General features: G+C 31.6%; 2 protein-coding genes across 2 annotated transcripts; one reads left to right on the top strand and one right to left on the bottom strand.

Annotated features, from left to right (window-relative positions):
• Nucleotides 1–456: 456 nt before the first annotated feature.
• LOC139843585 (non-specific lipid-transfer protein-like) lies at nucleotides 457–1062 on the bottom strand. Its single transcript, XM_071833694.1, has 2 exons — nucleotides 689–1062; nucleotides 457–583 (listed from the first exon to the last, which is right to left on the bottom strand). Exons 1-2 carry the CDS (start codon nucleotides 1027–1029, stop codon nucleotides 574–576), a joined length of 351 nt encoding a protein of 116 aa, XP_071689795.1. The 5' UTR covers nucleotides 1030–1062; the 3' UTR covers nucleotides 457–573.
• A 2055-nt stretch (nucleotides 1063–3117) lies between these two features.
• LOC139841655 (uncharacterized) lies at nucleotides 3118–6697 on the top strand. Its single transcript, XM_071831863.1, has 3 exons — nucleotides 3118–5657; nucleotides 5733–5805; nucleotides 5885–6697. Exons 1-3 carry the CDS (start codon nucleotides 3118–3120, stop codon nucleotides 6695–6697), a joined length of 3426 nt encoding a protein of 1141 aa, XP_071687964.1.
• Nucleotides 6698–16012: the final 9315 nt, after the last annotated feature.

Raw genomic sequence — 16012 nt, 5'->3', positions numbered from 1 at the left:
GAATAATTGCAAGTGGCCTGACAAAACTCACCGCATAACTATAGTAAATCAGGGACTACAATTTAAAAAAAAATAAAAAATTGAACTCACCTCATAACTTTGGTAACCCGGTATAGTTTTATCCTTATTTATTCATGATTTGATAAATAAGCCTAAAAACGATCCTCGCGGATGAAGTTGTTTGATTGATTTGGTCCAAATATCTCAAGAAGGCGGAAGCCCAAATATTAACATGTATGAGCTCAGAATGTGAACCATGCATTTTGTCCAAATCATACAACAGCAAAAATAGGTCATAAGATAAACAATATTTCACTCTTTTTTATATATATATATATATATATATATATATATATATATATATATATATATATATATATATATATATATATATATATATATATTAGAGAGACAGAGAGCATGAGTATTATTTATATACAAAGACATTGTATAGTCACACATATACATGTCTTCAATTCATTCACGTAATATAAAATTGCATTGCATGCTCTATATTATGCTTCTAGTACATACTTAATCCTTGTTGCTCCATGCATACGTTATATTCCAGCTTTACTGTATCCTGCAAAAATCCACATACAACAGAAAGCATGAAACATGAGTATATTTAAAAACACTTTATATTAATATTTATATATAAAAAAACACTATATTTGAACATATATACTTGGAACAGTCGGTGCTAGGGCTGATCTTGTACGGGATATTAACGCCGCATTGTCCGGGTAGAGAGGATGCCTTTGCGAGATTAACATTGGGGGTGGATGCATACATTTGCTTTAAGCAACTGCAAACAGTTTTACGATCAGGGGTTGAACTAGCAGCTTTATTGAGTCCCTGAACCCCGGTGCAACAAGCAGGTGGCAATGGCGCAGCACCTTTTGTTAAGTAGTTAATGCATGGCGCCAAACTTGTTGCCACTTGACCACATGTCATAGCCTCTGCATATGGTTCAATCATGCAAACAGCTACCACCAAGCATAAAACCATCATTCCACTCTTCGCCATTTTTATTAGTTTATTATATATTAATAATATTGAGTACTGGTAGCTTGTGTATGTTGTGTTATGTTATTAGGAAAATGGGTTGGTGATTGAAATGTTGTCACTACAAGAAATTCGTTCTTTTGCCACGAAATCATTTGTGGCGACAAAAATTTCGCCACAAACAACCCGCTAAACGACAAAAAAAACCTACTTTTTGACTTGTTGAGTCAAACTTAACTTTTGTGGCGACATGTCGCCAAAAAAGTCGCCGCAAATTTAATTTTACATTTCTTTTCCATTTTTCTTAATAAAAACCTGGTCAAAGGTTGAGTTTTTTTAATTGTGGCGACATGTCGCCACTAAAAGTTGTCGCAATTGTATATTTTTTATTTTTATTTCATTTAATTTTTTTCTCTCCAAATTGCAAAAATTATTAAGTGGAGGGAAAATTTCCCGCCATACCTATTGTGACGACTTGTCGCCACTAATGTTGCCGCAAAAGTTGCCACAAATTTAATTTTACATCTCCTTTCGTGCCAATAAAGTACAGATTTAGTGACTCATTTATTTATTTTATTTTATTGTTTAATTTAATTATAAGGTAAATGAAAAGTTCTTAACTGGGCCCTCTTTATTTTCACTCAATATTTTGGAGTACAATTTAGCGGGAATTTTCCCTCTGCATTTCATTAAATGATTTATATCTCTTAAACCTTTTCCTTTCACCATCCAATATTTTCTAATTCCCTTCCAACCTTTTTATCATTTTAGTACTCTTTCACGCTTTCTCACTTTGGTCCATATTCCTTACAATTCACGCACTAATCACCGACGTTGTTCTCAGGTTCGTTTTCTATTCTTCTTTAATCTTGCAATTGATATCTATTTTATGATTCTTGTTGTTGGTTGTAAAGTATGTATAAAAAGTTAGGGTTTTTTTTGGCTTTTTTGTTTCTCACTTTGATTGTGACGAATTTTTTCAATTATCTGTGTTTCTTTGGTTTGTATGATGATAATTTGTTTATTTACATTATGTATCTTATTATTAGGTTATTTATTTATTTACAAAGATACATGAACACGAAAAATTTACAAAATCACTTTAAGCTTTATGTATGATGTAATTTTCTTAAAATGTGATAAATTTGTATGTTTGTGTTTAAGTAGCTAAGCTACGGTTGTACTAGAATGTAAATTAATAACAAGCAATATAAACTCAAGTGCTAAAAAAATCAAACTGAAATATTATATGAACATAATATATAATTTGTATAAAAGTATAACGAACAAATTGGGTATTAATGTAATTAGGAGTTTGATACACTAGCAAGTAGCAACACTAATAAATGAAAAATAACAAAAGTGTACGTGTATAAACGGATGAGTTGCATGTGTCAAAGTGATTTGATTTGGGAAATTGTTGAAAACGCTCTTGTAGAAGATTTAAGAGACGTTTGGATTCCTAAAAAGGTGTACGCCTGTGATTTTTTAAGATGGCTAAGAGTATATAAAATTAAATTTATCCCTCAAATACTACAAAAATTACACAGATAGCCCCAAATTTTGAGGAGGCGACAGCCCTCCTTTGCCTCTATGAACATAATATATAATATGTTTAAACTCCGGATTTGTATGAATTGTATGAAATTAATTCTTGAACTAGTTTTATAACTAGAGTCTTGAATTTTCTACCTCACGATTTTTATGCATCTATGTTTTTATCTTAAATAAATTATGTTTAGTACTTTTGGCTCTGAATTTGAATTACTATTATCAAATCAAATTGCTTGACTTTTTCATTTAAGTGAGTCGTATATTGATATTTGTATGAGGTACATCCAACTTTTTAGGCAAGGAATTGGTAAAAATCAAAATTTGATGCTACTGCTTGTTTTGGGTGAACTTTGCTACTGTTGATTTTTTTTGAGTTGGGTTGTAAAATCTTAGTACTAATTATGATGAGTTATAATATGATTTGTGTTTGTACATTAATATGATATTTTTTTATGTTAATTTGAACATAATTTGTATATGTACAGTAACATGATTTAGATATGTACATGTATATTTTTTGTTAGTTGTAAATTTATAAATCCATATATGCAGTAAATGACGTTAGATAAGAGTTGGACTACTTTAGTTGACCGCACTACTACTGAATTTTGGAATGGTCTTAATGCATTTATAGAGAGTTGTAAAGCGTTTGCGAATTCAGCTAATAAATGTAGATGTCCATGCAAGGATTGTGACAACCTTGTATTCCAAACACTCGATACAATGAAACGTCACATACAAATGCATGGGTTTACCCGATTTTATAAGACTTGGAAGTATCACGGTGAACAAGTTGTTTTGCCACCGCAAACCGAACGTTTTGTACGTATACCTCCAGCGGTAGACCAATTACATGATCTTATCACCGATCTTCGTGATGTGCCAATGGACACCACACACATATCGAATGAGAATGAGCCAACGACCACAACACATACACCGAGTTCTACGTATGATGAATTAGATAAACTAGACAATACCGAGCTATACCCTGGTTGTACATGGATGTCTTCGTTTAGTTTTTTGGCAAAGTTGTGTCACATGAAGGTCACTTGTAAATGGACTAATACATCATTCGACAAATTGGTAACATTGCTTAAAACTGCATTTCCGGATGCTAGTATCCCATCTTCGTACTATGAAGCTAGGAAGACAATGAGGACTATTGGGTTAGGATACGAATCGATTCACGTTTGTAAGTACGATTGTTGTTTATTTTGGAAAGAACACGCAAACGATGAAAATTGTCATGTATGTGGTGAAAGTAGATGGAAAGATAAAAACACAACTGGGAAGAAAGTTCCCCACAAAGTGATGCGTTACTTTCCGTTGACTCCAAGATTACAAAGACTATATAAGTCTAGGTTTACTGCGAACCATATGACTTGGCATGCTTCTGGGCAGTGTACCGAAGCTGGTAAGATGCATCACCCGGTAGACGGTACAGCGTGGAAAAATTTCAATGCAAAGTATCCAGATTTTGCCAGTGAACCTAGAAATGTTAGATTAGGGTTGGCTGCTGATGGTTTCAATCCATTTAACGATATAAGTTCTACTTACAGTATGTGGCCAGTTGTATTGACAACATACAATTTGCCCCCCTGGATGTGTATGAAAGAGTCTTCATTCATGTTGACGTTGTTAATTCCTGGCCCTAGATCTCCCGGGAAGGACATGGATGTATTTTTAAGGCCGTTGGTTGATGAGTTGAAAGTGTTATGGTCTGTCGGAGTCAAAACAAATGATGCCGCCACAAATACCTCTTTCACAATGCGAGCCATGCTTTTATGGACCATCAACGATTTTCCAGCTCGTAGTAGTTTGTCAGGTTGGAGCGGCCAAGGATATAAAGCATGTCCTACGTGTAATGTCGATACTCCATCTAGACCCGTGTTGTCGAAAATTGTTTATTTTGGACATAGAATGTTCTTAAAAAGGAATCATAAATTGAGAACTAGCACATCATTCGATGGCCATGTCGAGAAAAGGCTTCCGCCTCGTACTAGAAACAAAGATGAGATATTAGCACAATTGACGACAGTGAAAGATCGTATTAAGGGTAAGCATCCTGAGTTTGGAGGTAAGAAGAGAAAACGTGATCCAACGGTTGTGGGTAATTGGAGTAAGAAATCTATTTTCTACGAGCTTGATTATTGGTCAGATCTTGAACTAAAACACAACCTGGATGTCATGCATATAGAAAAAAATGTGTGCGAAGGTTTGTTAAATATTTTGCTAATGCACAAGGAAAAATCCAAAGACAATAACAAGGCACGGGAAGTGCTAGAAATGTGGGGCATTCGAAAAGAGTTGTGGCTAAAACCACTTGGTAATGGTAAGTCAAAAAAACCTCATCCTAAGTACTCTTTCAAACCCGACGATAGAAGTCAATTTTGTCAATTCATCAAAAAAGTTAAGTTACCTGATGGCTTTGGCTCAAACTTTAAGCATAAAGTTCACGAAGATGAAAACAAACTAGTTGGGCTCAAGTCTCATGACCATCATATAATGATGCAACGGTTACTCCCCATTGGTGTTCGAGCGTACTTAGACAAAAGTATTTCAGCACCAATAATTGAACTTTGTTTATTCTTTAAGCAGCTTTGTGCTCGGAGCTTGTTGACGTCTGACATGGTAAAAGCAAAAGATGGGTTGATCAAAATATTGTGTTCTTTTGAGCAAATATTTCCTCCGTCCTTTTTTGACATAATGATTCATTTAGTTATGCATTTACCCGATGAGGCGATTCAAGGTGGCCCGGTTAACATGAGGTGGATGTATCCATTTGAAAGATACATGAAAAAACTGAAGAATTATGTCAAGAATAAAGCTAAGCCGGAAGGTTCTATTGCCGAGGGGTATGTTGCGGACGAAGCCTTAACTTACGCCTCAAGGTATATTCACTCTGTAGAGACGAGTTTTAATAAGCCAGATAGAAATGCAGAGGCTAAATTGCCCAAACGTGACTTTTATGTGTTCCAATCTGTGTGTACACCTATTAGTAAGGCGAAAGATACTCGGTTGGATACTAAACTTCAGGCCCAACTAAATTGGTTTGTACTTAACAACAGCCCCGAGATCGACAAATACAAGGAGTAAGAGTTTATTATTATCGAAATGTTTTACTTTTCTTGTTACATTTTGATACTAATATCTTGTATATTTTACAGAGAATTTAAAGTCGAGAGGCCGCATGAGATTAGTGATATAGAAACCAAGTTTCCTCGCTGGTTTAATGATAAGGTAAAATCTTTGCACGTATTATTTTTTCTTAATAGCGATTATAATTGCATAACCTTGTCAAACTTTGTTTTTTTCATAGATCAAGCTTATGCGAGTAAATGAAAAATCCAAATGCAGCGATGAGTTACTTGCTTTGGCACATGGACCGAGACACTATTACTCATACACTGGTTGCATAGTTAACGGTGTAAGGTTTGTCGTTCATGATCGAGATTTACGCCGAACAACTCAGAATAGCGGAGTTTCATCACGTGCTGATAGCGGAGGTGTGTATTATGGCGTGGTGGAAGAAATTCTTGAGCTTTGTTATCTGTTTGGTTGCAAGGTTGTTTTGTTTCGATGTAAATGGTTTAAAACCGACAAAAAAGGGTGTGTCACTAAGGATAACATAACCAGTATTTATACTCAATCCGAATGGTATACAGATCAGCAATATGTCCTTGCAACACAGACAAATCTAGTATTTTACATTGATGACCTGAGTAATAAAAAAGGTGATTGGAAGGTCGTTCACGAAGTCCATCATCGAAAGCATTGGGACCAAAGTCTTATCAGGGGAGATGACGAAATGGATCTTATACATGGTTGCTCTTCGTCTGATTTTTCGTTGTCTACTAACTTGGATGATGCGGAGGATTTGACTCGACTAGATTTGAGTATGGGCGAACCGATGATAGTTGACCATACTCCCTCGACGAGTAATGCTACAATAGACGTTTATGAAGACGATGATGAAGACGATTATGAAGACGACGATGATGAAGACGATGTTGAAGAGGTTCTAGAAGACGACACACAAAACGGCATAGAGATCGACTCCGAGGACGACTTAGACGACAATGCTACAAATTCATGTGAAGCAGACACTACTTTTAGTGATGACTCCGAATGATATCACTTTGTAATCTGTGAAAATACATTATCTTTAATTATTATGTGAAAATGTGTTGATGCCCTTATCAATATAAGTTTGTATTTGTTTGGAAATGCCAATTACATACTCTATACTCAGTATTTGCTTGGTAAGGCTTTGTTTGGGTTTTATTTATTTTGTATCACACTTACATTTGTTTGATTATGTATATACACATATATGCTAAATCTTCAATAAAATCAGTTTATTAGTTTGTAATTGTTTCAAAATGCCAATTATATACTCTATACTATGAATTTTGTTTGGTAATGCAAGTGTATTTCATGTTCTGTGTACTATATACATATCTATCTATATTAGGGATGATACCGGTTCCGGACTGCACCTTACCAAAACCACTAATATCGAAGCCGGAAATTGATGCTCGTTTTTTATGTATTTTTTAAACAGATGGCTGATGTAGCACGTTCTTATGGCGGAGGTAGCGGTGATCCTTCTGAGGGTGGTGGTGGTCAGAATCTACCTTCTAACTGTCAGGCCGAACGTATGAATAAATTATGTTGTTTTATTTTAACTTAATTTCTTTATGTGTATTTACATTTGTATGTAAATTTGTAGAACCAAGACAACCACGGGGGAAAACCCGCAACGTACATTTGAGAGATTTACTAGAGGCTCGAAATGGTGCACTTTTGCCCATTGAATTTGAGGTGGACCATGGTTCCACTTTTATACCTGTTGGTGACTATGGTAACTTATTTACCTCGAAGCTTGGAACATTGGTTGACCCGATTCCAACTTACTACGAAAGCTGGCGGAAAGTACCTGCACCATTTAAGACAACATTGATCCACGATTTAGAGGTTATATATAGTCATTATATATGTGTGTGTGTGTGTATATATATATATATATATATATATATATATATATATATATATATATATATATATATATATATATATATTTGAACTAATATAATAATCTGATATTGTGTTATAATTTGCAGCAATGTTTCGATTTGGATCATCATATTCAGGGACCCCACGGTGATTCGATTCTAATGGCAATTGATAAGATGTTCGCGAAGCGATATAGTGGAAAGAAAGGCAAGGTTAAAGACAAATACTGGAAAAAACGAGGGGGGAAAAAGAACGCAGCTCAACTTAAAGATAGTATTCCCGAAGGTTCAAATATGGATTTAACTGAATGGAGAAAATATTACAATTTTTATATGGATCCCAAGAACATTTCCCGATCAAATTCAAATAAAAAATGTCGTGCGAAACAAACTCTAAAGCCAAGAACTGGAAGAAAGTCGTTGGCACAAAATCGTTATGAACATGTAAGTTGATAACTATATATATATATATATATATATATATATATATATATATATATATATATATATATATATATATATATATATATATATATATATATATATATATATATATATAGGCTGACTCTCGTTTTTATTTACATATTAACTAATTTGATTTATTTACAGCGTGATAAATCAACCAATGTCTTTGAAAATCCAATGAAGACGTATTATCGAGTAAACCGTTATAAAAATGGGGAATGGCGTCAAACAGAGTATGGAGAAAAATATGTAAGTAATTAGTTATACTTGATAACATTATATATATATATATATATATATATATATATATATATATATATATATATATATATATATATATATATATATATATATATATATATATATATATGTACATTTTATGTATATATATATTTTTTATGAAAAGCAAACAGTTTATTATTATTAATTATAAACAAAAGAATACATACACATACAAACCTATCACATGAATGAGGTGGGATTATGCACAGACCCATAACCCATTTTCAAGTTACATGACCCATATTCACTAGGCTGTATATACAAGTAACAGGAGCAAAACCTCTGTGCGTGTGTATATATGTATGTGTTACAGATTTTATATATAATATCAATTATTTTTTTGTCGTAATTATGCAGCTTTCAATGCAAGAACTTCAGAAAGAGAAGCCCAATCTGAGTGAGATAGAGATTATGGCGGAGGTTTTGGGCGAAACACGTGGTTGGAGGAGAGGTATTGGGATGAGAATACCCTCATCGTCTACATCCACGACCTCCACAGCCCAAATGAGCAAACGATATTATACTTTGGACGAGGTTGAGGCTTTACGGGCCGAGGATCAGAAGAAGATAATGGAGAAAATGGAAAAGATATTCCAAAAGAAGATGAATGAACAAATGGTGCACTACCATGAGAATTACACCTCGAAACTCTATGACGCGGTAGGTAAAGGGAAAGAGGCCTACGTATATGATGCAGTAGGTAAAGGGAAAGAGCCCTACATATATGTTGATGCCGAGGACGAGGAAAACTGTGGTAATAGTGATGAAGATGATGGATATGGTGATGGTAGCGATGGTGCATCGGGATCTTTGGCTTGACTTTGGTGTTTAGATTTTAGTATCTAATTCGTATGTTAAACATATGATATTTTGAACAATTGGGTATGTAGTTCGTATGTTAAACGATTGTAATTTGTGTTATCGGAAACGTTTAGTTTGTAGTAGATTTGTTTCTTTGATTTGTTAGAAAACAAGCAATAACAGGTTTTGTATCTGGGAAGAAAACCCGGCATTTCCGGGTGGGAAGCAGGAAAAACCAAAGCAGGTTATGCAGATTTTTTCTATTTGTGGCGACATATCGCCAAACTGAATCGCCACAAATGATAATTTCTGAATTTAAAAATAAATTGAATAAATATTTTTTACCACCAATTTGTCGCCACAAATATGTGGCCGCTAATAACATATGACGTCAGATGACGTCATAATTGAGTTAATTTTTCTTTTTTATTTGAAACCAAATTGTCGCCACAATTTGTCGCTGCAAACCATATTTTAGAATTTCTTTTACCTTTTCTTTAAACGGTTGTGGGCCCCACGTGTGTCGCCACAAAAGAGGCCGCAAAATATCTAAAGTGACGGATCTATTGCGGCAACATTTTTGTGACGTATTTGTTGCCGCAAAAGAGGATATTGTGGCGACATGTGGTCTAATGTGGCGAAAAGTTGTCGCCGTATTAGACTAGAATTGTTGTAGTGTGTGTAGGGTTCGTACGTATTTATAATGGCGATTTTTAAGTCGTGTACAAGTAGATTGATGAGATGCGAGGAAATGAGGGAGGGAATTAGATGAATGTCGGCCGGGTTCAAAATTAATGAAACATGTAATGTTTTTGATGAGTGATTTTTAACTAACAATGAGTATAGTTAATTGAACTTTTCAATGTCGTACATATTGTCTTTGTCACAATTTTAGTTAATGATAAATTAGAGGAGATCAATAATAGAGATCATCAAGTCCATTTATGGGTGACAAGTTACCTAACACAGCCAATAGATGATTAGTTAGAAGTTTATAATTACTTTACTTGTTTTCTACACTGTAAAACCATCCGCATATTCTATACATCTTTTACAAATCATTTAAAGGCGACATTCTACTCATTTAAGTTAAATTGTGTCATATTGTCATGAACAAGTAATGCTTTATGTTTTTGAATTAGTACATATGATTTTATAGCAAAAGGAAGGAAAACGATGGAGAAAAGAGTTAAAACGATAAAAAGTCGAAAGGTAGGGGATTCATGCAAGAAAATCAAAGAAAGGCAAATTCTAGCTAAACATTTGCCAGCTATTTTGTTCATCGGAAGTTCCTAAGAAAAGTTGAAGGGGCTGTCGACTATTGCATTAGCCGCCGGCTAATTAATAGAGAAAACAATCACCGAGCTGATTCATGATCCAAGGATGAAGGAGATGATAGGTAAATACTTATGTGTCCTGCAAATTTTAAAGGAAGAAATACCCTAAAAGGAGTCGAGCTTCCAGCTTCGAAGACAGCCACTAGCTATCAAAACACGATTCCAGAAGAAGTGAAATAGCCGTCGACTATCACTTACACCAGCCGGCTGGAGAAGATGAATAATTTTCGGCTGTCCCCAACAGCTGCCGGCTCGAAAGAATTACGAAACAGTTAGGATATTGAAATAGTGGCTCAATTGTAGAGTTCGGTATTAACGTTTTCATCAGTTTTCATATGCACTTTTAGTTTAGTTTTCTTTAGTTTCTATATCAAAGTTCTCTAGGTTTAAGATTTATTCAAGTCTTTAAGAATTTCAATCTTAACGCTTTGTTCCCAATTCAATTTAAGGTATTTTTGATTTGAAATCAGTGTCTTCTTTAATTTTTGTTAGTTAGTTTATTTTTCTTCTTAACCCAATTGTGGGCTAAGTATCGAAGGTGTGAAGAATTTGAAAGAACAAGAATTCGTGTCAGACTTGGTGACCAATGCTTAGGAATTTTGTTGTCTTATTTAGTTCTTCTAGTAGGTTGAAGCACTGGAAAAAAAAGAAAACAGAATAATATAAGCTTGGAGATTAAGTTAAGCTTGGAAGTCAAGTTTACTTAAGGAACAAGGATTTGATTTTTATTGGAGGTTTCTTGTACTTGAAAGCCAAGTTAACTTGTGCAACAAGGTTTTAGGTTCGATTTTTTCCATATAAATTGTAACACCTAGCCTCATTGTAATGTGTGTACAATAATAAAGAAAATATCTAGTTTGCGCCCGTTGACTAAAGTCTTCTCCTTGTTTAGTGGGTAGGTGTTTGAACTAAAGTATAGGCCCTTTAAACCATTTTAGTCACAATTTAATCCGAAGCTAGAGTGATTGTGAAAGTCCACGTGAATACTTCTTTTTATTATCTTCTTTATCATTATTATTTATTTGTTTTATTATTATTACTTATTTTGAGTATTAAAAAACAAAAATTCTCGATGTATGTTAAATAAATCAAACGTACTCATTCATCATTGATATCACTTCAAAAGTTGCATTCCTTTTTCGTGTAACGAGTTTGACGGAGCGAGTCCCAAAAGAAATGAAGATGAATTTTTATTGATTAGTGCGGGGCCTAAATCTACTTTTTATTTTTTTAGGCAAAATTAGTAAGTATGAAATAGAATCATGTTTTCTAAAATAAAAAAAAAATTCCAGAAATTGATTTGTTTCATAAAATTATAATTACAATTTCTACCAATCTTTTATTAATCAAAATTTATTATATATATGTATATGTATGTATATCTATATGTAAGTATATATGTATGTATATATATAAGTATATATAAACACATATACATAAATACATACATACATACATACATACATACATACATACATACATACATACATACATACATACATACATACAAATATATATATACACACACATATATATACATATACATATATACATATACGTGTATATACATATACATATATATGTATAGCCGTAGTACCTACAGAGGAAGGGGCACCGTCCCCGACGTCCCATCCAAGCACTCTGCTGAGACAAAATCAAGACCGACAAGGTGCTAGCTGTGCACAATATACATATACATATATATATAGATACATATTAAGCTTAAAACAGACACATACGAGATAAGCAAAATTTACAAAAAAATTATATGAAAAAGATTATATTTTTATGGTCTCTTAATATTCAAATAGAAGAAACCCAAAAATTACAAATAAAAATTACAAAATCGTTAAAAAAATTGGTGATGAATGATAATAATCGTGATGAATAATTAATTTATCATTCATGAAACGAGTTATAATTGATTACTTTTTCATTCATCACTCGTTTTAATGAATGATAAAATTAATAATTCATCATGATTATTATCATTCATCACCAATTTTTGTACAATTTTGAATATTTTTGTCATATTAAAATATAGTCTTGGAGAGCATTTTGATGCAGATTTATGAATCTATAAATAAAAAATAAAAATAAAAAGTGATTTTACTCATCCCATTTGTAACCGTTTTAGGCTTATCCCTGAATTCGATCCCTATATACATATATATAGATGTGTATATATATATATATATATATATATATATATATATATATATATATATATATATACATTTGTATACATATATATACACACACACATATATATATATATATATATACATATAAATATAATATATGTACATATATATATATATATATATATATATATATATATACATATATATACGTATATATATGTATATATATACATATATATATATATATGTATATATGTATGTATATACATATACACGTATATATACACGTATATATATATACATATACACGTATATATATATGTGTGTATATATATATATATACATATACACGTATATATATATGTATATACATATATATATATATATATATATATATATATATATATATATATATATATATGTATATACATATATATATATATATATATATATATATATATATATATATATATATATATATATATATATATATATATATATATATATATATATTATATATATATGTGTATGTATGTGATATCAGCTAAAAAGTCACGTTTTTACCCCCGATATTAGGTCCTAAATCAATAAAGTTTTAAGCTTTGTCGGCAAAATGTGACACCCCAAAATTTAAAGTATCATTTTTACGAGTACTATTTATGATATTCTTTGAATTAAGTTTAAGGTTTTGTGGAAAGTAAATAAATAAGTAAGATTGTTAATTTAAGTTAAGTAGAGACTAGTTTTGTAATGTAAAAGTTAAAGCTAGTTAACAATTTTGGACTACCTAAACTATGAAATGGTGGGGAGGGACTTAAGTTGCCTATTGCTAATAGTTATAGTGTAAGTTTGTGATTGAGAGCTTGAAACTCATTTAAAGTTGTCTGAGATTTAGAGCGAGCAAAAGAGAAGAATGGGTTTAGCAATTGAAAATCAAGAACTTCCAATTCTAGTGATTCCCTACATGCAAGCTTGGAATTAAGAGATTAAGGGTGTGCTAATGTTAGTGGGAGCAATAAAACGAGTATTATCATCATTTTCTTCTACTTCAATTAGAAATTTCGAGAAGAACTTTGACGAAAGCATTATATGTTTAAAATTGGTGAATGTTTGTGACGACCCGGAAATATTCGACCAAATTTAAACTTGATCTTTATATGATTTCGATACGATAAGAAAAGTCTGTAATGTTGAGTCTAAAAATTTTTGAACTGTTTCATATATTCAATTGATCTTCGACCATTCCCGACGATTCATGAACTTGTACTTGTAAATAAATATGTATATGTATATGTATATGTATATGTATATATATATATATATATATATATATATATATATATATATATATATATATATATATATATATATATATATATATATATATAAGTATCAAATATTTAAATAATGTTATCATATAATGAATGATATAATTACATAATTAATAGATTGTAATATTAATATATTAAATGTAGTTACAAGTTAAAATATAATTATTACTTTCAGTATTATTATTAAAATAAATATTAATATCTGGATTATTAATATTATGATAAAAATCTGATATTTGATATATTAATATTAATATTATTATCATCATTAATAATATTAATATGGTTATAATTAGGATTAGTATTTTTTTTATTATCAATATTAATAGTACCATAAACATTATTATTAACTATTATTATCAGTATTATTATTATTATTATTATTATTATTATTATTATTATTATTATTATTATTATTATTATTATTATTATTATTATTATTATTATTATTATTATTATTATTATTATTATTATTTATTACTACTATATTTACTAATTACTAGTAAATATTACATAAACTTTTAGATAAAGAAAAAAAGGGTACGAATCAGTTTAACATATTTAACAAACTGTATTCCAAATTGTTTCTATCTGCAAATTGAATCCAATTAGTCTCAATAACAAATAAAACCCAGTACAAATTAAAATCAACTTTTATTATTTTCTTCTGTCTGATCGTACATTCTGTCAACTTCAATTAACAGAAGGATTACAATATCAGCTTCAATTATACAGAATCAAAATCTGTTTCATATCTACATCAAACTGTATAAAATCCTTTCATGTCTGCAAACTGATACCAATTCACAAGATAACAAGAGTCAGGTACAAAATTGTGGAATATTAATATCAAATGTAGTACGAATTTGTTATCAATCATAATCCACTTTTAATAATTCTTCTTCATTCCCTGTTCACGAAAATTCATTCTGTCGACTCCAGATCACTACAAACCAACATCCAGCAAATTCAATTGCATATCAAATTCAGCTTTATATTTTTTTATTGTCCTTCTACTGCTCGAAATTGAATTCAATCAGATACAAAACAAAATTTGTTAGAAATAAATATCAAATAAGTGTACGAATTTGTTACAGGTCATAATCTACTTTTATTTTCTTATTACCTTCTTCCTGCTCGAGATTCTCTGCCGACCACCTTCTTTGCTACAAAACAATCGAGATCAAATTCTTGACACGATATAATCATTCACTTGCAGCTATAAAATCACTACTTCTATTCGAGAGTTAAAAAGAAAAGAAGGGAGAGAAAACAAAACCCATATGAGTGCTTCTGCTATTCGATTCTCTTTAGATTCTGCTATTTGAAACCTTTCTGCTTGTTCACAACTCAAACCACCACCTTTAAAACCCACATCCCAACTTCACCTTCTTCTTTTTCTCACAACCTTCGGCCACCCTAGCCACCACCATGAATTATCACTATATGACACCCACACGACCCAAAACAACACCATATTTGTTCACACTGCTCACTGCTATTTATTTTCTGTTTCTAGCCAATTAAACCCATAACCACTGCTGTAGTTCTCCATTGTTTCTGCTATTATCTATATTTTTTTTGTGTTATGCACCGTATAGAAATAAGAGAGAAAGAAGTAAGAAATTGTTTGAGTGGTAGTTGCTTCTATGATTAAAAGAAGAGGGGAAGGGGATCACAATAGAGACAAGTCCTTGGATTCTAAATCGTGCATTAATATCTTCAAATTAAACAAATCACACACGCCACCTGTTACTACTTTTACGTGATATTTTTTTTTTCTTTTCCTTCATGGCTGACAACATTCAAATACAATACCCACTTGAATTTATAAATGATACAGATAAGATTGGTGGCTTATGATTTCTATTAAAACCTAAAAATGATTTTTCATGGACTTATGACATTGATGGGTCATTCACTATGGGGACTACTACAACTTGCCTTTCTTTTTCTGTTTATTTTTTTCTTCTTTCTCCCTGCTACAGCTGGTTCCCAGGTTGTTATAGATCGAGATTTTTCAAGACAAGGTTTTGGATTTAATTAAGTTATCCTTTGGGCCTTGTAACTTA

Source organism: Rutidosis leptorrhynchoides, chromosome 4 (assembly GCF_046630445.1).
Source record: "Rutidosis leptorrhynchoides isolate AG116_Rl617_1_P2 chromosome 4, CSIRO_AGI_Rlap_v1, whole genome shotgun sequence".
NCBI lineage: Eukaryota > Viridiplantae > Streptophyta > Magnoliopsida > Asterales > Asteraceae > Rutidosis > Rutidosis leptorrhynchoides.
Note: the sequence above shows the minus strand (reverse complement) of the source record. Positions and strands in the feature narration are given on the sequence as shown.